The sequence below is a fragment of the Rhododendron vialii genome, chromosome 8a (assembly GCF_030253575.1).
Source record: "Rhododendron vialii isolate Sample 1 chromosome 8a, ASM3025357v1".
NCBI lineage: Eukaryota > Viridiplantae > Streptophyta > Magnoliopsida > Ericales > Ericaceae > Rhododendron > Rhododendron vialii.
The window spans coordinates 30,545,660-30,567,703 of NC_080564.1; the positions used below are offsets into that span (position 1 = coordinate 30,545,660).

At 38.3% G+C, this 22,044-nt stretch overlaps 2 protein-coding genes across 2 annotated transcripts in view; both read left to right on the forward strand.

The window, feature by feature from the left end:
• LOC131335226 (long chain base biosynthesis protein 2a) overlaps positions 1–22,044 on the forward strand; it is a 66,010-nt gene that overhangs the window by 27,647 nt on the left and 16,319 nt on the right. The window lies entirely within an intron of this gene.
• On the forward strand, positions 14,020–16,236 carry LOC131335229 (CASP-like protein 1F1). The gene is made up of 3 exons (XM_058370490.1): positions 14,020–14,377; positions 15,474–15,597; positions 15,735–16,236. Exons 1-3 carry the CDS (start codon positions 14,175–14,177, stop codon positions 15,954–15,956), a joined length of 549 nt encoding a protein of 182 aa, XP_058226473.1. The 5' UTR covers positions 14,020–14,174; the 3' UTR covers positions 15,957–16,236.

The following is a 22,044-nucleotide window of genomic DNA, read 5'->3' on the forward strand; positions in this document are numbered from 1 at the left end:
AAACTTTTGTGAATTATTAATCCGTCTCAACTTAGAGAAAAAGTAAAATTATAATCGAAACTCAATTTTTTTTGAATAAAGACAAAAAATTTGGCTTATTGATTTATTTTTGTCTTTAATAAAAAAAAATTAGGTTTCGATGGTAATATTGCACTTTTTTTATTTATCTTGTCGAGATGGATTAATAATTTATAAAAATTTGATATAAAATTAACAAATGCGAAAAATAATTTGAAAAAAGACAACTGGCTTTTATCAGTTCATCTCTTTCTCGAGTCCTTCAAATCAAGAGTAGAATACATACACGGGATAGAACAAGTTTATCCATTTATTCCGATTAATCCCCGAATCTTTTTTTTTTTTACAAGAAAGTAAACTCGATTTATATATAAGCAAAATACAGTACGATAAGAGGGGACACTACCGGTCCCAAAATACAGAAACTAACAAAAGAAAAAAATAAAGAGTGTTGCTACAGGGACCGAATTGGGGGACCGAATTCGGACCGACGGCCGCCGGCGGGCCGTCTCCGGCCACCGGACGGCCGATCCGAGCCGTCACATATACACACGAAAAGGGGTGCTCCGATCAAGCACCCTACACACCTCGGATGACGTTGATTCTCGCGTGGGGCCCCTCGGTTTTTTTTTTTAGAATTTTTGGACGGCTCGGATCGGCCGTCCGGTGGCCGGAGACGGCCCGCCGGCGGCCGTCAGTCCGAATTCGGTCCCCCAATTCGGTCCCTGTAGCATTTTTGAAAAATAAAATACAACAAACCAAAAAAGAACCACGACGCCTGAGCCAGACCCGTCGAACACACTCATGAAGAGGGATTGGAGAGGCTGAAGTTGAGAGGCTAGGTATGAATACAGAGCAAGCCCCCCTGGACGACCCGCCGCACCAACTCAAACTCGTCCCGCCGCAAACTGGAGGCAGAAGCAGTTGTAAACGCCGTCTTCATCGCCGGTACACTGATTCCAAGAAAACCAGATTTAGAATTCCAGACCTGGCTCATGAGTCCAAAAAAGGAGGAGAGAGTGAGAAATCTCAACTACCAAAGGAAATAGTCTCAACCACCTCACAACCATAGGCCCAACGAGAAGAGAGAAGGAGAGGAGAGAGGCCGGAGATGCGAGATTGAGAGAAGAGGAGGAAGGAAAAGGGTGGGGGAAGTGGAGGGAGGAGGAGGGGAACGGGGGGCGGAGAGGGTGGGGAGGAACCCACCCCAGACTCTCTCTCTCTACCCTTGCTTTCTTCCCACCCTGAGTACTGGTAGTCAATCCCCGAATCTTGGACTCATGGTATTACACGCTTAACTAATTTCAGGAGAAATAGTCTCTGGAAGAGTAATTCCCTAATTAGATCCTACGAAACAAACAAATAGACTCGGGATCGGCCTTGTTTAGTTTGGGTTTTAAGGGAGATTTATTAGAGTAATGAATTGAGAGAGATAAAGAAAATCTATTGAAGACCGAATTTTAAGACCTCAAAACGAACAAGATCGAGCCCACTGCTAGAGTGAACCCGGCACCGTAGGGTTAATTATCAACTGACTATGTTTGTTCAAGTCCCACTGGAACATCAGCAACTTTCAGGTGGTAATCACATATTGATATTTGATAGTGTCCCTTTTACAAGTTTTAAATACCGGCCTGAAACATCTAAAAAATATGAAGAGTGTATCATCAAGGATTTAAGTATCGGCCGCGACGTAGCGATTTTTCGATCATCTGATACTGCTATACCCCATTGTACTAAAGCTATCAAAAACTCACACCCGCATCAGCCGAGACCGTATCACTTTGTTTCCGATTTATTTGCCAGCTTCATGTGCTTTAGCGCCCAAAATATAATTTTGAAAAATTTACAACCGCTACGTCCGATTTTCGCTACTTAGCGTTCGATACTTCTGCTACCACTAAAAAAAAAAAAAACTGCTACTGCTAAGCAGTACGCTACTGCTATTCAAAACTTTAATATGATCACATCGCACTGATCCCCAGAGGCTTCAGCAAAAAGGAGATCATCTGCCAAAAACGGGTGTGAGAACAACATAGGGCTATTACCATGTTGATACAAAATGGCAGGTAACTTATGACATATACCTAAAAGTAACGTAAATTCACACACACCGCGCCCCCCCCCCCCAATAAAGTATCTCATTTTTTAAATTTCTTTCTTTATTTAATCATTTTATTTTTTTGATTTAATTTCTATAAATACACTATTTCTATATTAAAAAATATAATTCAAGAATTAAGTGCTTCAATTTTCAATTCAATTGAACCGGGGGCGAAGATCGTATTTTTTGATCATTTTATTCTAAATGGTCATAATGAATTTTTTGGTGTAAGGCCTTTCAACAAACACCCTAAGACTTGTTATTTAGTTTCAAGGCTCTCTTAGGGTGTCCATTGAAAGGCGTTGGAGCCAAAAATTATTACGACCATTTAGGATGAAATGATCAGAAAAATAACATCTTTGCACAGGTTCAAATGGATTGAAAATTAAAACACTTATTTTTTAACTATATTTTTTAATATGTATCTAGGAAAAAAAAGGGAAAAAAAATATTTGGATTAATTAGAGGCAATGCTTACACCTCATACTTAGAGTGTGAACAAAAGACAAGTATAAAAAATGTTGATTCGTGTGCCAAGATAAGGCAGCGATCGGCTGATCCAAAAATGTTGATTCGTGTGCCAAAAATGTTATTTCTGGAGGCTATAAAATGAGGACTTTGTGTTTCAACTATATATTTCAACTAAATGATCAATTGAAACATTTTTTTTCCCCTTTCAATTACTTTCCAAAGTCTAGAAATAGACTTGAACCTATTAATTGTCTTACAAGTAGTCTTTTCTAAATTTTCTAGGTATACATGCATATTAGCCTACATAATCACATAGTCTTACACCTAGGATAGAATGACAAGAGAGGGGAAGGCATTAGCATGCTTAAAATTGAATTGGACATGACCATGGAGCAAATAAACCATAGAGAGAGAGAGAGAGAGAGAGAGAGAGAGAGAGAGAGAGAGAGAGGTCATCATTTTCCTATAAATAGGACCTTTTGTCAAGCCATTTAACTCACACCTTCAATTTCTCCAACTTTTCTCTCTAGAAACCTTGTTTTTGTTCTTTGTTCTTATTTTATTCTTGGTATTCATGAGTTTCTTCTTGTGATTTCCCATTTCAACTGCGAGGTATACCAGAACATTCATATTGTATCAGGTTATTTGTGGTGTCCAAAACCATGAAATAGCAAAACATATTGAGGATCACGAGTACCCGTCAAGGTTAAAACCAATAAAGAAACAATTTGTGGTCGACATGGCTAACAGCACCGCGTCTCGTGAGATTCTTAATATTTTGAAGCAAAAAGACCCGTCAAATACTATGGAAATCAAGAGCTTTTACAATGCCCTTATCACGCCCCGCCCCACAAACGGCACCCAAAGTGGGCCCAGGTCAGCGCGGCTACTCGGTATTCCACATAGAAGACCCAACCACACAACAGAACTTGGCAAAATAAACATGTCACACCCCGCCCCGCGCACGACACCCTATACGAGCCCGAGCCGGTGCGGCCGCGTGCCCACGACGATCTCATCCATCTTTGTACAATATTGTCCGCTTTGGACGCCTAAAGACCGTAGACTTCCCAGTGAGGTCACCCATCCCTGGACTATCCCAGGATAAGCACACTTAACTGTGAAGTCCCTGCGTTCTTTGGCTCGCCCTCATGACTTTAAAAGGCCTTGTACAAGTAGGATGGATCATTCCTTATAAATTGTGACCTACCCCCCCTCAACCGGCAAGTAGGCTGTCACAATCTATCCCCCTTAGAGGTGTAACGTTCTCGTTACACAGTGCCCAGCAACCCTCCCCTGGGGTCCGTGGCAGTAGAGCGCATCCTACTCACCACTTTGCCCAGCGTTGAGCTTTGATACCACATGTTATGCCCCGTCTCGCACACGGCGCCCTATACGAGCCCGAGCCGGTGCGGCCGCGTGCCCACGACGATCTCATCCATCTTTGTACAATATTGTCTGCTTTGAACGCCCAAAGACCGTAGACTTCCCAGTGAGGTCACCCATCCCTAGACTACCCCAGGATAAGCACACTTAACTGTGAAGTCCCTACATTCTTCGGCTTGCCCTCACGGCTTTAAAAGGTTTTGTACTAGTAGGATAGATCATTCTTTATAAATTCCTTATAAATTGATACCACCTGTCACGGCCCGCCCCGCGCACGACACCCTATACGAGCCCGAGTCGGTGCGGCCGCATGCCCATGACGATCTCATCCATCTTTGTACAATATTGTTTGCTTTGAACGCTCAAAGACCGTAGACTTCCCAGTGAGGTCACCCATCCCTGGACTACCTCAGGATGAGCACGCTTAACTGTGAAGTCCTTACGTTCTTTGGCCCGCCTTCACGGCTTTAAAAGGCTTTGTACAAGTAGGACGGATCATTCCTTATAAATTGTGACCCCCCCCCCCCACCCCCAACCGGCGAGTAGGCTGTCACAAAACACCCAGCGGAAGACTTCTCACAAAAAAATAGAAATGAGTCAACGTACCGACTAACCGATCACAAGCTCGCACAACCAAGTTACTGCAACCTCTATTACGATACTTAATAAGTTTTATTCTTCAACATATCCACCAATGACTTAATTACAACTTATATAATTTAATTCCTTCATTAACTACCTACAACAAGCTTGACCATCAACATCTCCCAAAGCTAAAGCCCGAATACATCTCGACACGTTGACCGGTAGTGGACCCACTCTAAGCCACCTGCTATCTGACAATCCAAAAAAGAAAATAAGAGTGTGTGAGACATAGAAGTGCTCGATAAGATATCACAATACCCGAAGGAATATCAACATGAAAATGAATTCACTCACATAACTGAAACACTCGAATGTAAATAACAGTTATATCCATCACATACTCCAAACGCAATAATAATATCCAATGATAACACACCTATAAGACCACGTCATAGGGGATGACATGTCTATCACATTGCCTTATACCTCCAGAGTTGTGTCTCACATACCATACTCCCATCCATCGATAATCAGTCGGCATGGCATATGACATGGTATGCCTCACACGTAAAATCAACACCTCAACAAGCACACATAATTCTCAATCATGCATAACAACAATTAACCTCATGTCCCACACACCATGCTCCCAACTACCATTAGATATTCAGTTTGGCTTACGACATGGTGTGCCTCACATGCACACTCTCTCAATATATCAACAACTAACAAAGATAGCATAATATAAACCACCACCACAACAATACCTTATTGAACATAACCATGTCAAACACACTCACCTTTGATTCTACTAGAGCATGCCAAACTTATGGTTTTAGCACATCCCAATTGACAAACTCGCTACCTAGTCACAAGCTAACTTATATTAGCATACGACTCCACTGGAATGTTCAAACAAATGTATGATAACACTCTATAATATTTTATCAAATTAACACAAGTCAAAAGGTTAACCAAGTCACCAAACATCCCCTAAGACATTCGAACGAATATTTAATATCGAGTTGCAAAACAAACTAGGTATTAAACAATCCCCCAAAGAATACAAACATGTCCATCATAAAAGACCTATATGTGTACCAAAACATACATAAAGTTCAAGTACAACTTAACCCCCAAAATTTATATAGAAACTTATAACAATTTCACCGTATTCTGTTCATAACTTCTTTTAGGATTAGAATTAGGTCATAAAACTGCCACCATTAGATAATATGTTTTTATTACATCAATTTTGATATATAATTTTCCCAAAACAGAGTTCGAATGAAAAAAATATGATCGTTCGAAGTTTCACAACAGTTGCTGAAAATTACCCGAGAGGTACAGGTACTACAAATACTCGGTACAGGTACCCACACAAAATCGACACTAATGTTTCAATTCTGCCCTCCCGGTACATGGTGGTACAGGTACCGACTAGATTTTCAGCAAAAATTCAGCTTGTTTCCCTTTCGATTCCCAACCTTTTTTCCTACTCAAACACAACCAAAACTCATTAAAACTTCACCAAATCATACTCAAACTCTTAGAACTCAAGGACAACTCCAAAAACATTAAATCCCCATGAATCAACACAAGTTCTAAACACCAAATTCAAGGGATTTAAGACTAGGTTCTTAATTTCTCCAAGAACTCCAACCCACATCCAAATTAACCCAAACCTATCTATTCTAGGCACGAATTCAACCCCCAAACACATGAATTCAACATAATAAATATGAAATCAAATACAAGAAAACATGAATTACCATGTTAGGACTTCAATTCTAGGAAAGAATGATCATCCCCAAGCAAATCCCCTTTCTCCTCTCTTCTTCTTTTCTTCTTCTCCTTCTCCTCTTCTTTCTCCCGACCGTCTCTCTCTCTCTCTACGAAAATATCAGGGAAAGGGAGAGGAATGAGATATTTAAGAAATATCTCCCTTTGAAAAATTATGTGGTGTAACCACACCACCCCTTTACTTATGCAAACGACCAATAGCATTTAGGCACCGTTCCAGAACACCTCCTTAAAAAATAAGTACTTATTTCATATTTTTAAAATAAAAAATAATGTAAATAAAATTTTTTTTTATTTTTTTTGCACCATATAAAAGATCTCAATAAAATATATCAAACAAGATCTATATTGCTAGGAAAATTATTTACATAGACATGTTATTTTTGAGCTTGAAATTGTCTTCTTAAAAAATAAGTACTTAAAATGAGTTCCGGAACGGGGCCTTAGTTAAATTCCCACCAAATATGAATTAACCCTATAAACACACAATTCAATTAAAATTTGAGTTTAAAATACTAAATATCCGGGACGGGTATTACAGCCCTTTTTTCAAACAAAGCAACCAAATTGGACGGTCTAACTCCTATTCAGTATATCATAAATCAATTACTTAAGAAAGATTACCTCCATCAATTTCTTACAAATCCAGATACCAACGAAATCACAGATATTATTTGGGTTCATCCTATGAGCCTAGAGCTATTTGTCAATTTTTCGTCTGTATTGATCATTGACGCCACGTACAAGACCAATGAGTATCGAAACCACTATTGGAGGTTGTGGGTATCACATCCACATGGCTAACTTACTCGTTTATGTTCGAATATCTTAGTAATGAGAGAGAAGAGACACTAACATGGGCATTGGATACCTTAAAAAATTGGATGCTTCAAAAGGGGGTATCGTTGCCATTGGTGTTTGTTTCAGAATGAGATTTAGCACTTATGAACGCCATTGAAGCATGTTCCTCCACGGCATGTCACATCTTGTGTATTTGGCACATAAATCAGTGTGTCATTAAGAACTGCAACCGTCTGCTTGGTTCGGAATGGAAGTGCTTTTTCGTGTCATGGCACTCGCTTATCAATTCATCTACACCTTTGTCTTTCGAACGGAAGTGGCAAGCCATGTGCGACAATTTTCGCCAATTCCCGGCTGTCACAACTTACCTATGGCAAACATGGTTAAGGTCGTATAAAAAGTGGTTTGTTTCAGCATAAACAGATACATGTATGCATCTCGGAAGCAATTCAAGTCAAATGTATAATCACTTTTTTTAACTTTACTACTAAAATTTTGTGCATTTCTCTACTACACGAAGGAATACTTTTTGATACTTTCCTATTTAAACACAGTGCATTATTCTATTATAGGGCAGAGTCTGCACATGCGAAGTTAAAGCTATATTTGGGGGATACTATGTCATCGCTACATACATCTTTTGATAAAATAGAAAAGATGTTGAAAAATCAATTCGGAAAAATTAAGAAGTCGTTCGAGAAATCTATGAACATTCCACGCCATAAACAATTACGTGACAACATTTTTGATCAGGTAATGCGACATCAGGTAAGGTGTCGCATTTCATTAGAGGCAATGGAGTTCATACATGATCAGCTAGAAAGCGCTTTAGAAGTATCCCCCCACATAGTCGGCTATTGCAATTGTATGATCAAAATCACACACGAATTGCCATGCATGCACGATATTGCATATTATCGTTCCATTTCCACTCAAATTCCGATATACAGTATCCATGCTCATTGGACTAGGTTGTCTATGCACGCAACCGAGTTGAATGAGGAGGGAACACCACATGACAGGACGTCTTAGGTTGTTGAGATATTAGATGGGATGGATCCACGTATGCGAGAGCATATTATAGACATGTTTATCGATATGGTAGATCCATCTCATAGCATAGTTCGACCTCCATCGTACAATACAGAACATAGAGGTCAACCTGCAGGTAGAGATGAGCAAAGTACACGTCGCATACCTTCTTTTTCAGAAGCATCCACTTCAGGATCAAGGACTGCAACAACACGAGTGTGAGAGAGAGGGAGACGTGGGAGGGGTTCGCAACACTCAATCTACAATTTCACCCATCCTTGATCGCTACATTCAGCGATTACCTTAGGCTTATCAGCGTTATATTTCCCACACTGTTGACGTGCTTGGTGACGGTCATTGTGGATTCAGGGCGATAGCTGCACAAATCGGGTATAGTGAAAATGATTGGAATCGAGTACGAGAGGAGCTTATTGAAGAGATTCGACAAAATTATTATCTATACAGTGTGATTTATCCAGCATATGATATGGCAAACCAACTACTACAATTACTGGATTGCTTTGTGCCTACGGCACCGGAAGCACATTGGATGGAGGCTATGACTTTGGGAGTTGTCATCGCAACAAGATACAACCTTGAACTGCATACATTTGATGAGAATGTTTTCGGTTGTTTTACCCACTTGCCATTGATGTCCCCTCCAGTTCCAGTCGAAGGCCGCCAGGAAATTGCTATTGCCCATGTCGGCAATCACTTCGTGCAAGTTTTCTTACAACCTCATTACCCTGTACTACTCATCCCAATATGGTGGCAAGACCATGCATCGGACAAAGCTAAAAGATAGGCTGATAGCTATGAAACACGTATACTATTGTGGTATGAAGTAATGGGTATAAGTGCGCCGGGAGCTGCATTTGGAGAAAATATTGATTAGAATTTGTGTTTTTTTGTATTTTCATGTTTTGACAATATGTACTCAATTATAATAAAATGAAATTGTTTGCTTTTATTATTGTTCATTAGAAGTTATTTTTATTATTTATTGTTAAGACAAATTAATTAACTAATTAAAATAATAGAAATTTATTAAGTATAAAGTCAATTTTAATTGAAAATAGAATTTGAGTTAACAACAACAAAAAAAAAAAAGAAGGGGGGAAAGCAGGAAAGGAAACAAATAAAGAAAATAATTGAAAATTAAAAAATAAAGAAAAAAAATTCAAACTGAAAAGAAAGAAAATGAAATAAACAAAAAAAAAAAAGAAAAGAAAAAAAACAAACCGGAAAGAAAGGGGGTGGGTGGGCGGGGGTAAGGTAATACGGGAAATAGGGTGTGGGGTCGGGGGGAAGCACCTCTCACTCTCTCAGTAGTAACCTACAAGTGAGGTCGGAGGTGGGAATCCCATATGAATAGACTTCTCATTGGATCTTCTGAGAAACTTTCAATTATTTTTTTCAACCATGGTCCGGTCCAGGAGTCGAGGCTTAGGACTCAGGAGTTTTCTCTATCTTAAACTTTCAGATTCGAAATCTCTTAGAAGTTATCGATTTCTTTTGAGGCCAATCCAGACTCCAAAGAAAAGTTTGCCCTAATTTTAATCGATACGCGCATAAGTTGGCACGAAAACCCCAGTTATAAAAGAAAATTTCGAACTGTTAGAACATTCACCAAACTCCGCACTACAAGTCCAAAATGGTATTTACTCAGCATGATTCCATGTGATAGAGTAGTAAATGTAACCGCTGAAATAGGCTCAACAGAAAGAGAAGGTACCAGGAGTAAATGAGAAGGACCACAAAAAGGTGACTGAAATCCGAAAGAGCAGTGCTACAACCACACAAATACCCACACACAAAAACTGTGTCGTACAGTGCCAGCAGCCCCCGCTTTTGCGCCTGCATCTCGTAATTTTGTTTTGTTCGACAGTACGGGATGTTTGGGTCAGCTTGCGCGCTCTTAAACTGATTCCCTCACCGGTCCTGTCAAAGACAGGTCATCTACGCCAGGATTAAGAGATTCACAAGAAGTTACTTCTTTGTGACCTGATCCTAAGAATCGTACCATGATTAATTGTGTGGGAGAGTAAATTCACTAATCAACTGGACTATCCCTTAGGCTTCAAGCCGCCTCCTATAATTGTGCGTCCGCTTTGCCACGTCTTAAAAATCTATTTTCATGCTCATGGTGGTTATAAAAGGTTGGGATTCTCTCCCGTAATTGTTTAAAATTAGAAATTATACGATACCATCACGTAATCTTAACTTCCCTCCTCCTCGATTGGGCATTCACGTGGATCCGACTTGAAATCCACAAGTGTGCGTGATTGTGGAACGAAGCTCGACCATTCTACTACTACCCATCTGTGCACTTATTTGAAGCTAGCATTAATTTGACTGTTCACAAATTATTGGCCAACAAACATGTGGGACCCGGGGGCCATGTAGCGAGCAAGTCACTACAGGAACGTAGTAATCATTTGGACAGTTCGTTTCCTTAATCGATGGTTCAAATTCGTTGTTAATTTTTACGGGTCAAATAATACTTTTACCGGGAATGAATAACAAACATATGTGAATTATTGATTGTCGAGATGAACGGCTTGAATTGCATACTACAGAGTTGAGTTTTGTTCACCCTCCATTTAAGAGGGTGAGCATTACCCTCATTCCTATTGGTTAAAATAGTGTGGATCCACCACAAAGTGATGTCATGCTTATTAAAAAGTGTATTGCATGATAAGCATGACATCATTTTGTAGTGGAATCCACACAATTTTAACCAATGGGAAGGAGGATAATGTTCACCATCTTTTAAAGAAGTTAAACAAAATTGCCCTCCATACTATAGGGGGTGCTACAGGATTGCTCACTACAGGGTCCCCGATTTGCAGCATGTGAGGGGAAGTTCTGAGTCCCAATCAAATTTGGCGTTTCCTTTATATCATTGAATTACAAGACTGATGATAATACTCAAATTGTTTCCGCTAAATGAAAGTTGATGTATGTGAGGAAAATGACCTGTTTAGGAATCTATGGAAACATGAGTTTTAGTTTAACAGAAGAAACAACTCCTAATAGTACAAAAAAAGTGCTAAAATGTAAGAAACTTGAGTAATTATTCTGGTACACCTTCACGAAGTGGCCTACATACTATCTTTCGAAATCAAACATTCCTACGAGGTTCATACACTTAGTTGCATGTAGACCTTCTAAAAAATATACTCGCTCCGTTCTTAAGTGAATGGTCCATTACGAAAAGTCATGCCACTTCCCGCAAAAAAAAATCAAGTACTTTCATTGATATGTGAAAGCTATGGACGATGACGTAATTTTGAAAGAACTTCCAAGGAGTCATGAACCATGAAACATGCTAGTTCTACTTCAGGACTAGCTTATGATTGATTTTTTTTTCTTTCCTTTTTTGGTGCAAAGGGAAAAAAGGCACCCGCTCCAGAAGTACCTCCAGAAAATATTTTGTTTAATTTTCTGGAATTATTTAGTGCTCCTGAAGCACCCAAGATGCTAAGGAATCGAAAAATTTTGGGATATGGAGCAGCTTGTCGGACTAAGCCCGAGGAGTCGCGTGTGTTCCAGAACCCTTCTTCAGCACACATAGGTGCTTCAATTTTCTTGTTACCGCCTACCTTCACGAGTAGTAGCTATGGGCCTATGGCTCGAACCGGACATTTCACAGCAGATCGGAAACTCCTATGATTATGCCCAAGGGAGTTGCTACGTGCGCTGGTCGCCTCCATCTATGAGAAGTACCTCCTGCTACTCTGAACTGAAATTTGGTGAAAATTTATTGCGACATTAAAGGTCCCTGTCCCTAAGTCTGAATTTAGATTAAACAAAACTGGCTCTCCCCGCAAATTAGATTTGTTTGTTGACCATCTATTCGACTGCCGAATTCTCTCAGCTATTTTCAAAAATAAATTACTAAAATCATTTTCCAAGTGAAAGTTATCTTTTCGCTTGCCGCAATACTAATATTTTGTCGAGATTTGACGAACTCCGGAATGGTGTCAAATCTCCGGAATGGTTTGCACCTTGCATTGGAGCGTAATTTGCAAGGAATCCTTGTAGAAACGGACTCTATGACTTTGGTGCAGCTCATTAACAAGAAAGACGTGGGTAACCATGAGTTGAGTAATATTTTATCTGATTGCAGGGAAGGTTTACCATGTGTATCGGGAGGCCAACCGAAACGCGGATGCAACTGCCAAAGCTAATATTAGTAGTAGTGATAATAGCTACGTATTAATGTTATTCAAGTCAGTTCCGGATTCTGGTTTATCTAAGCCAGCTTAATCAAAAAAAAACAAAAACGAACCAAAATAGTACTAGTAATAAAGAAGGTAAGAGAAACACTAATGTGGCAAACTGGCAATAAATAGTAATTTTGTCGTTTTATTTGCCGAATTTGACCTACAAACGTGCGGTAAAGCCATTATTTAGCTCTCCTTCTAAACTTATTTTTCTTCTTCGTGTTGTGTGTTTTGTTCGTTTTGTGTGTTAATGTGTTTTGTTTGTTATATTTGTGTCATGTTTTTTGAATTAATCATCCGTCTCAACGAGAGGAGACTAAAAATTAAAAATTATGACGGAAAGCAAAAAAAGTTCATTAAAGACAAGAAAAGTATCAAACACCTATCTTACTTGTTTAAATTAAGTGTCGTCTTATTTAAAATTTTTAAACATCAGTCTATGTTTGAAATTTGAATGATTTTGAGATTCAAATACTTCATATTGAATAAAGGTGCAAGAGATCCACTAGTTATGACGTGATAAATTAAAAAAATGATCTTGTAAAAGATATGTACACAAAATATAAAATTTGTCTTTTAATGCTCCAAATTAATTATACACAAATAATCTTCATCAACAAACTAAAAGATATATTTTGAAGTGCCATAATATGAAAGTGGCCTGGGGTGAAAAAATTATTTTCCTATTTTCCTGTGGTTCCAAAAATAATTCAAAAAGAGATAATTTTTGGGGTCTTATTTTTTTTGCCTCTTCTATACTTTTTTTCAACTTTGATCTATATTTTTATAAATCTTCTTATATGTTTAATTTCAGATATTTTGACCGGAAGGTTAAAAATAGTTCACTAACCATAAAGAATGCTCTTAAAACTCACCCCCTCATGTACTTGGGTTGACTAACTTGACTTGACTCCCTTCACTAGGAATTTTTTTTTTTTTTAATCTTTGGGATTTATCCAATTATTGGCTTCAAGATTTTAGAATTAATTAAAGTGTACGTAAATTGACCTGGACATATATAAAAACCAAAAATTAATACATCTATTGAGGGTGGGTTTTTCCTAAAAAATTTGCCTATGGATAAGTTGTGTCCACTAAATGGACTTTTAATTGATACATGTGAGAAAAATAACTCGTCTAGAGATCGGTGTTTTTTAAACTTTAGCCTACTTATTCCGTTTAGACAACATGGAAAACCCAGCCTTAAAACTAGTTTTCAGCCCTGGACACATATAAAAACAAAAAATCAATACATACATTGAGGGTGGGTTTTTCCTGAAAAAATTGTGTATGGACAAGTTATTTTCGCTAAATGAACTTTTAAATAATATACGCGAAAATAATGACCTGTCTAGAGATTTGTGTCTTTGTAAACTTTAGCTTGTTTATTCAGTTTAGTTTATTCAGTTTAGACAGCAAGGGAACCCAGCCTTAATAGCTAGTAGTAGTTTTCAGTGCTAAGATGAATTAAGTTGAAACCACCCACCTTTTCAACGACATGGTTTCTGATCCGCTCACATCACTCCTCTCGGACCTCTCCCCACCCTATTAAACCATTCCTAACCTTCTCCCTCAGTCCCTCTATAAATGCTCACCCATCAACCCATAACTTCACACTTCTCTCTCTCTCTCTCTCTAAAAGTTCCTCCATCTGTCTTGCATGCAATTTTCTCTCTCTATCTCCCCTGTTTTCGGCTCTGTTTTTCTTCAATTTTTTCTCTTCAACTTCAAGAGCTGTCCTCACAATGGCTGCTGTTGAAGCCAAAATCATGCAAAACCCACCTCCCAAAAAGTCACCCAAATCCCCATTGGCAGCCCAAATTTGCCTGAGACTTTTGGGAGCCGCGGCTTCATTATCTGCTGCTTTGGTTACGGTCACCAGTAAGCAAACTGTCTGTTTGTATGGCGCCGTGATTGACGCCAAATATACCTACTCCTCTGCTTTCACGTAAGATATCAAATTGTTAACTCTATCTATACATGCATACATACATTTCGGACCGATTATATCAAATTGTTAACTCTATCTATACATGCATACATACATTTCGGACCGATTTTCAATTAGCACGTGCATGTTTTTTATAACATTCGACATCGAGTCGAGTGACCGATCGAGGAACCAAGTTTCCGCGCTGAAAATTTTCAAGTACTTGTTTTCCGTTTAAGCTACGAGGGCATCTTCAGCTCGCTCTCTGTATCTCTATTTTTCTTATATATTTTGGAGAAGAAATCATCTTCAATCCATTATCCACCTCTATTTTTCCTCTATTGGAGGGAAGCGGATTTGGTACTCCAACTAAAGATTGTAAAACATGCAATTATGGAGGATCTCATTTGTTTACTCCGTACTAAACCCCGCGAGAGCAAGAATTCATAGCACGAGCTTAGTGCGAGAATTAAAAGCGCGGGAGTGCCGGGCAGTAACTACTTCCAGCTCTACCACTCTGACATCGCATTCGGTGGTCACCATATGCATGCATGTGTCATTGTCAGTGAGTCGATCTGTCACCATTAGCTCAAGATTTCCTATTCCATACTCAAAAAAATTTGGATGTTTTCGCTATTTCAGTCCTATGAAAAAATTCTATATATTTTTTAATTAGTCTTTATTTATGAGCAATATGAATCTTTTTTTTTATATCCTAAACAATATGAATTATATTTGATAAATTTCAATTAGTTCTATTAAACAAAGATTTGAAATTCCCATAAAACATTATGAATTGCAAGATATAAACAATTTTAAAATGTCACGCTATTTGGAAATTAAGTGTCTAACATTATGGGACGGACGGTGTATATATCTTTTCTTTTTTGGTTGACGGCAAGAAATGTCCGAGCCGGCTTACGCGCACCTTGACTAATCTCATTTTCGGTTGGTTAAAGGCAGGCCTTGCATCCATGCCGGGATTAGGGGATTCCTAATAAATTATTTTCTTATGGCCTGACCTCAAAAATCGAAACATGATAAATTATGTGGGGAGCAAACCCACCAACCAACATATCCAATCATTGGGGCTTACAACATATCCAATTTGCAGGTTCTTTGCTATTGCAAATCTAGTTGCATGTTTCTTCTACGTGGTTTCTTTGTTTGCTGCTGGAATCCTTGCTCGAAAGTGCTCAGGCCCAAACCAGTACTTCTTCATGTTTCTCCATGATCTGGTAACATTCTTGTCAATCAAGGAAATGGGAAAGACTACAATACACACCCCTTAAAAGGGTGTATTATATGCACTTATTTTATGGTTCATTCATAACATTTTAGTGTATTTAGGATTTTGGAATTGTATTTTTGACAGGCTGTGACGACATTGCTCATGGCTGCGTGTGCGGCCGCAACAGCAATAGGGCTCGTGGGCAAATTTGGAAACAGCCATATTGGGTGGATGGCAATTTGTAACGATTTCGGCAGGTTCTGTGACAGGATCATCATTGCCGTGAATCTTTCCTACTTGGCCTTCCTCGTGCATCTGCTTCTCACTGTCATCTCGGCAAACAAATTAAGAGGAATCCACGTTTGATGAAGCACGCTTTTCGACCAGCCGGCAGAAGAAGGATCGAGGCGGTACATTAATATAGACAAAAATGTTACGTACGGACGCAGACGAGCATGCACGGATCCAAATACAGATGTGTTTGAAATTATCCGGTCGATGGTGCGGACTTCACATTTACCATATGGGTCCCAAGTGCATGTCTGTTGTGTAGGTTGTGTTGCTCTAATGTATATCGTCGGCTACAAATTTTACATTACATGCCTGCAGAAATAAATAAAATGTATCCCAAGCATTACCTGGAAAATTTGTGAACCAGAATTCTATAATAGGTACAGTACTTGAATCAAGTAGGGCAAAGTCCACTTTGACGCCAGGTGCGGATAAACCCCTTATGGTTTAAAAGTGTGCACATAAATCCCTATGGTTTTAACCTTGTCTTTGCATTCATTGAATAAAGTACTCAGTTGTCTTCCATGAGGTTATAGGTTTCATTTTCACGGAGGCCAAACATTCCAATCTTGGGGTCATTGGGTGTTATGTTCGGTCTAGTGGTGACAACGGGGCGGATATTGACATATCCGAATCCAAACCCTCCACCCGTCCCCCGAATCCGCTCCGATCTCTGATCGGATATATTTTGGGTACTTCATCCCTGCCCCAAATGGGGAACGGAGATCCAATCGGAGATTTGGATATCCAAATTTGAAAAAAAAAAAGATTTTGTAAGACATTAACTTAGCTAATTAAGCCACAGTTTGCCAATTAAGCCACTGATTCATGGTTTCATAGTTAGTGCCCATAAAAAAAAATCCAAAAAAAAAAAACCTAGAGTTCCACAATCTCAAAAAAATAGATTCTTACAACTATTAGGCATTAACTTAGTCAAACTAACACCACTGCATCCTGCATCCAACAACAATACTAGAGTTCCATAGTTCAACCAACAACACATTGTTAGGGCTTCCATACTTCATAATTCCATAGTAGCAAATACAAAATACTAAAATTCACAATACATGATTCTAGAGTTCTTGAACCTCCAAAAAATGAATACACCATTGATTCATTGAAAGCATAATAAGAGGTATTATGTTTTGTGGTTTGACGAACCCTAAAAATAAGAGGTATTTATATAGTCGGGTATTTGGGGCGGATCGGATTGGAGGCAAACTTACCTCCAAATCTGATCCGATCTCCGATTTTTTTTTTTAAAAAAAAAATCCGAATCCGCTACGATAACCGAAAAAATCTCCAAATATCCGATCCGTTCGGGATGGATAACAGATCAGATTCGGACGGGTCGGCTGAGATGGCCATACCTAGTCCGGTCGTTAGAATTAGTCGAGGTGCGCATAAGCTGGCCTGGACATCCTTTTAAAAATAAATAAAAATAGAAAATGAAGTATCTCAAACATTACCTGGAGTAATTTTTAACCTTGTATTTTTATTCAAAAAGTAGTGTGCCAATCAAGGACGGATCTACACGGGGCACGTATTCCTACTCGAACTCGTGCCCCCACTCGAAATTAAAATATTTTTAAAAAATATTTATGTATAAATTAGCATAATTATGAAAGTGTGTTAATATATAAACATACACACTTGTATATATTTCGAAAATACACATATAAAATTAGTTTTATACCTGAATTTCGTCATATGGTGCATTATATTTGTTACTTTACGAGCTGTTTGTCTATTTAAAGCTATTCTTTTTTTATTCTCTTTATTTTTAACCGTCTGAGGAGAAATATTTAAAATAAAGGCATTAACAAAACTAGCTCAATCATTCTAAAATTTGTTGATGTTCATTTAAAACATACTTTAAAATTTTTGTCTGAGATTTTGTATTCATTTTTACCTAATTTAACTTAAAATACGCATTAAACTTTTGTAATTAATAATGCATGCTTTAATTTTGTACGATTTTACTATGATTTACTAAAAAAATAAACTTTCGCTATTATGATTAACAGGTGCCCCACTAAAATATATTCCTGAATCTGTTCCTGGTGTCAATTATAGAATTGTGGATCGAATGGGATTTTATTTTTTAGCCAGTGGGGCAGAGATAATTGTCACATGCATTCATTAAATGAGGGTTTCAATTAAAAGGTTGAAGATGAGATTAGGCGTAACGGTACACTATTAAACGCACAGCAATCAATTAATTTGGTGACAAGGGTACGTGGTGGATAGCTATTCTATACTCTATAGTAGTAGCATGCACGTAGCAGCTGGCAGCCTGGCAGAGGACAAAGCCCACCAGAATATGTGTGTTGTGTGAGAGAGAGAAGCCATAGAAAATCTACAAATTATTTGTTTTTTTTAGATCTTGGGTATTTTGGGTAATTTCCTAATCCCCCCCCCCCCCCCCCCCCCCCCCCCTTTTCCTATTCTACCCCGCCCCCCTCTCTCTCTCTCCCTTTTCTTTCTTTCTTTTTTAACCGTTTGGCTCTTCTTCTTTTTTTTCCTTTTCTTTTCAGTTTCAGTTTCGTTTTTTTTTTTGTTTTATTTTCAGTTTCGTTTTTTTTTTTTTCATTTTATTTCCTTTTCTTTCTTTCCAGTTTGAATTTTTTTTCCTCTTTAATAATAGGTTCAAATCTAATTCTAGGCTTTGTAAAGTAATTGAGAGAAAAAAAAGTGTTTCAATTGATCATGTTTATCCCGACTGTTTTATTTTTATTTTTTTTGTCCTTTATAGATTAAAAAATATAGTTACTCAAATAAGTGTTTCAATTTTCAATCCGTTTGAACCGGTGCAAAGTTGTTATTTTTCTGATCATTTCATCCTAAATGGTCCTAATAAATTTTTGGCTTCAAGGCCTTTCAATAGACACCCTAAGAGAGTTTTGAAACTAAATAATGAGTCTTAGGGTATTTGTTGAAAGGCCTTAAACCAAAAAATTCATTATGACCATTTAAAATAAAATAATAAAAAAAACGATCTTTGCTCTGATTTAACTAAATTGAAAATTAAAGCACTTAATTCTTGAATTATATTTTTAAATATACAAATGGTGTATTTATAGAAATTAAATAAATAAGGTATAAGTAATTAAATAAAAAAATAAATTAAAAAGTAGGGGGGACCCGGGGGCTCAACCGCCCTCATTGGCACAGTAGCCCCTACGAAGCCCCTAAAACGTTTCCGTTTTACTTATAAAAAAAATAGAAACCAGCCATTTGCAATTCTATGGAGTAGAGACGTGATTTGAAGCAACATACTACTGAATCAGTTAAGAGAATTTATGCTAAATAATGGTTAACAAATTTATTAAATTGTACTATAGTTAAAAAAAGTAATCCTAAATATAACATTTGTATTTTGGATTAGTATGCCGTTTGCAAAATACATTTCGTAATTAGTTCCCGAACACTAATTGTAATCTTAATTGAAAATAGAATTTGAGTTACCAAAAAAATAAGAAGGGAGGTAAATGGGAAAAGAAACAAATAAAGAAAATAATTGAAAAATAAAAAAAAAGATTCAAAGTGGAAGGAAATAAAAGGAATAAAGAGAAAAAAAACGAAAAAAAAAATCCAGCCGAAAAGAAACAAAAAGGAAAATAAAGAGGGAAAAAGAAAAAGAAAAGAAAAGTAAATGGGCGGAGGGGGGAAGCAGGAGAAGAAGGGAGGAAAAAAAAAAGTAAATGGGAGGAGGGAGGAGCAGGAGAACGGGGGAGGGAGGGGAGGGGGTTAATATGGGAAATGGGGTGTGGGGCCGGGGGGGGGGGGGGGGGGGGGGAGGGAAGCAGCCCTCGTATTCTGGCCAGCTGATTCGCATCTTCAACTAACCTTGGAAATTAATCTCATCGTCTACTTGTGGGGATCCCAATTAATGGTAAGGACTATCCCAATGGGTTAACCTTGTGGTTAAGGCCTGATGCCTAAGTAGTTGCTGCATCCTAAAGTTTTAGGTGCTATCATTTTGTGCCGGACCAGTTTAGGAGGGATTTAGCTTCGTTGGAAATGGTCTCCCAACAATCAATTGAATTGCGCATAAAGTACTAGTCCGAACATGTACACTGAGTTAGCGGAAAAAGTGCTGTAGTTCAAATATGGGCGTGATCCGGCCAGTGGTTTGGCTACTTGTGATTGCGGTGGAGGTTGATGTCAGGCTTCTTGTCGCCGGGATGATGATGCAAGCTCTGGGTTGAGAGCTAACCGATCTGTGTCGGCCGCCGTTAAAAATGGGCGCGATTCGGCCAGCGGTTTGGCTTCCTGTGTTTGCGATCTTCGGCATAGGTTGATTGGTGGGATTTAGACTCACATCTGTTTTGGTTAATTCGCTGTTGGTGATTTCTGCTTATCACGATTCCAGTGCTCTGGAGATGCATTAGTTTATGTCTTTCGTGTGTTATATGTTTTTAGTTGTAGTTTTCTATGAGTGGAGGTGGGTAAGATAGTATCTACGGTGGTGGTTTCTTTGATTTTTGTAGTTCATTGTTCAATAACCATAGTTACGGTGTGGTTCTGCTTTTTCACTATCGATTCTATGCTGTAGTTGGCTTCTCGGCCATCTAGTTGCGTACGGCTCTACCATGCATGCAGTACTCTCTACCAAAAGTGCAAAAAAAGCCACTTTAGTGGCATCGGTCTCGCTAGGTTGGCATCGGTTGGTCTTTGTGGAAAGTATCGTCAATTGTGAAACTACCGTGACAGCTGGACATCGACAAATACCATACACGGCTCTGGCACCTGACCGTCTGATCAATTCTTTCGCTGGACTTGAATCCTTCATTTGGTTTAGACATGTTATTTGTCTCCTTGTATGTAATAGATTTTTGTAACAGTTGTATTAGTTGCACTCGGTAGATTGTACTCATCATTTTAATCAATGAATTTCTAACGTGTTAAAAAAAGAATAAGCAAGATTTGGTATGTCGCCAGAGCCCTTGTGGCAGCAGCGGTGGAGGCAGTGAGGGTTGCGATCCGTTCGGCGATTTTTGGGCGGCTAGATTTAGGGCAAGATTTGGGGGAGTTTTGTCTCTCTCCTCGTGAGAGTTTTGTCTCTCATTTGTGAGAGAAATAAAGTTCGTCTTTGGGTGATTTGTTTATTGTTCGGGCTCAAGAAGATTAGTATGCATCTATTGGTGGTTTGCTAGAAATTCATTAGTGTGTTCATTTCTGATCGAAGTTCATCTGATTGTCTGGGTTTTTGTTGTCTTTTTTTCTTGGCTATCAATGTACTCCCTCCGTCCCCTTTTTTTGTGTCCAGTATTCCAATTTGGGCGGTCTCTTAATAATTGTCCATTTTGTAAAGTTAGGGGGTAAAAGTTGGTGTATTGTCTATTTTGTCCCTAAAAGTAGATTTTATTTTGAAAAGTTAGTGAGTAAAAGTGTAATGATGACAGATAAGTAGGGAAAGTGAAAGAAAAAGTTGATGTGAAATGTGTAATGATGATATCTTTTTAATAAGTTGGAGTTACGAAGCAGGACACTTAAAAATGGACGGAGAGAGTATCTTTTTTTGAGATTGCTATGGGAAATAAGAAGGTGTGTCAGGCAATGCCTGGGTTAGGGATGAAAGATATCAATTGTCTCGTTCTTTCTCATTATGTATCAGTTAGATAATTAGTTTAGTTTTATCCAATTATCTATAATGAATTTTGTTATGTAAATGTCGTTGGGCTTCATCAATGCAGTACCTCTCACTTTTGTATAATAAAAAAAACCGTGAAAAGTTTGGTAGAGATGTTGCATGACACTATTTAATTGTTTGAAAAGATTCAAATAAAACACCTCTCTTCCCTCTTCCAATCTACTATTTTCAAAAGCCACCACGTGGTTAGCTAAAACATCTACCCTTTTGCTAAAATTGAAAAATCAATTACCTTGCTCGAAATGAAAATCAACGAATTGTACGGAATCAATAGATAAATTTGACATTTTCCTTTCCATCCCAATGTCCTTCTCGTAACCCTTGATCGCGATGCAGTCAAATTGTATTTAGATCATATTCAAATTGTATTTTGTGGTCTAAACTTAGAATGCGTGAGCGCGCACGGAAGAATCTAGAGATTTTTTGATTTCTCAAATAGCCTAGAAAGCCCAAAGTCGAGTTTTGAACATGTACTGCCATCTATAATTTACAAAATCAAGCTTGTGT

Bases quoted from the DNA above. Each gene is read 5' to 3' on its own strand.
- LOC131335229 (XM_058370490.1), top strand. From the start codon at position 14,175: ATGGCTGCTGTTGAAGCCAAAATCATGCAAAACCCACCTCCCAAAAAG. The intron at 14,378-15,473 runs GTAAGATATCAA...TCCAATTTGCAG, and splicing joins ACCTACTCCTCTGCTTTCAC to GTTCTTTGCTATTGCAAATC. The intron at 15,598-15,734 runs GTAACATTCTTG...TATTTTTGACAG, and splicing joins TCATGTTTCTCCATGATCTG to GCTGTGACGACATTGCTCAT.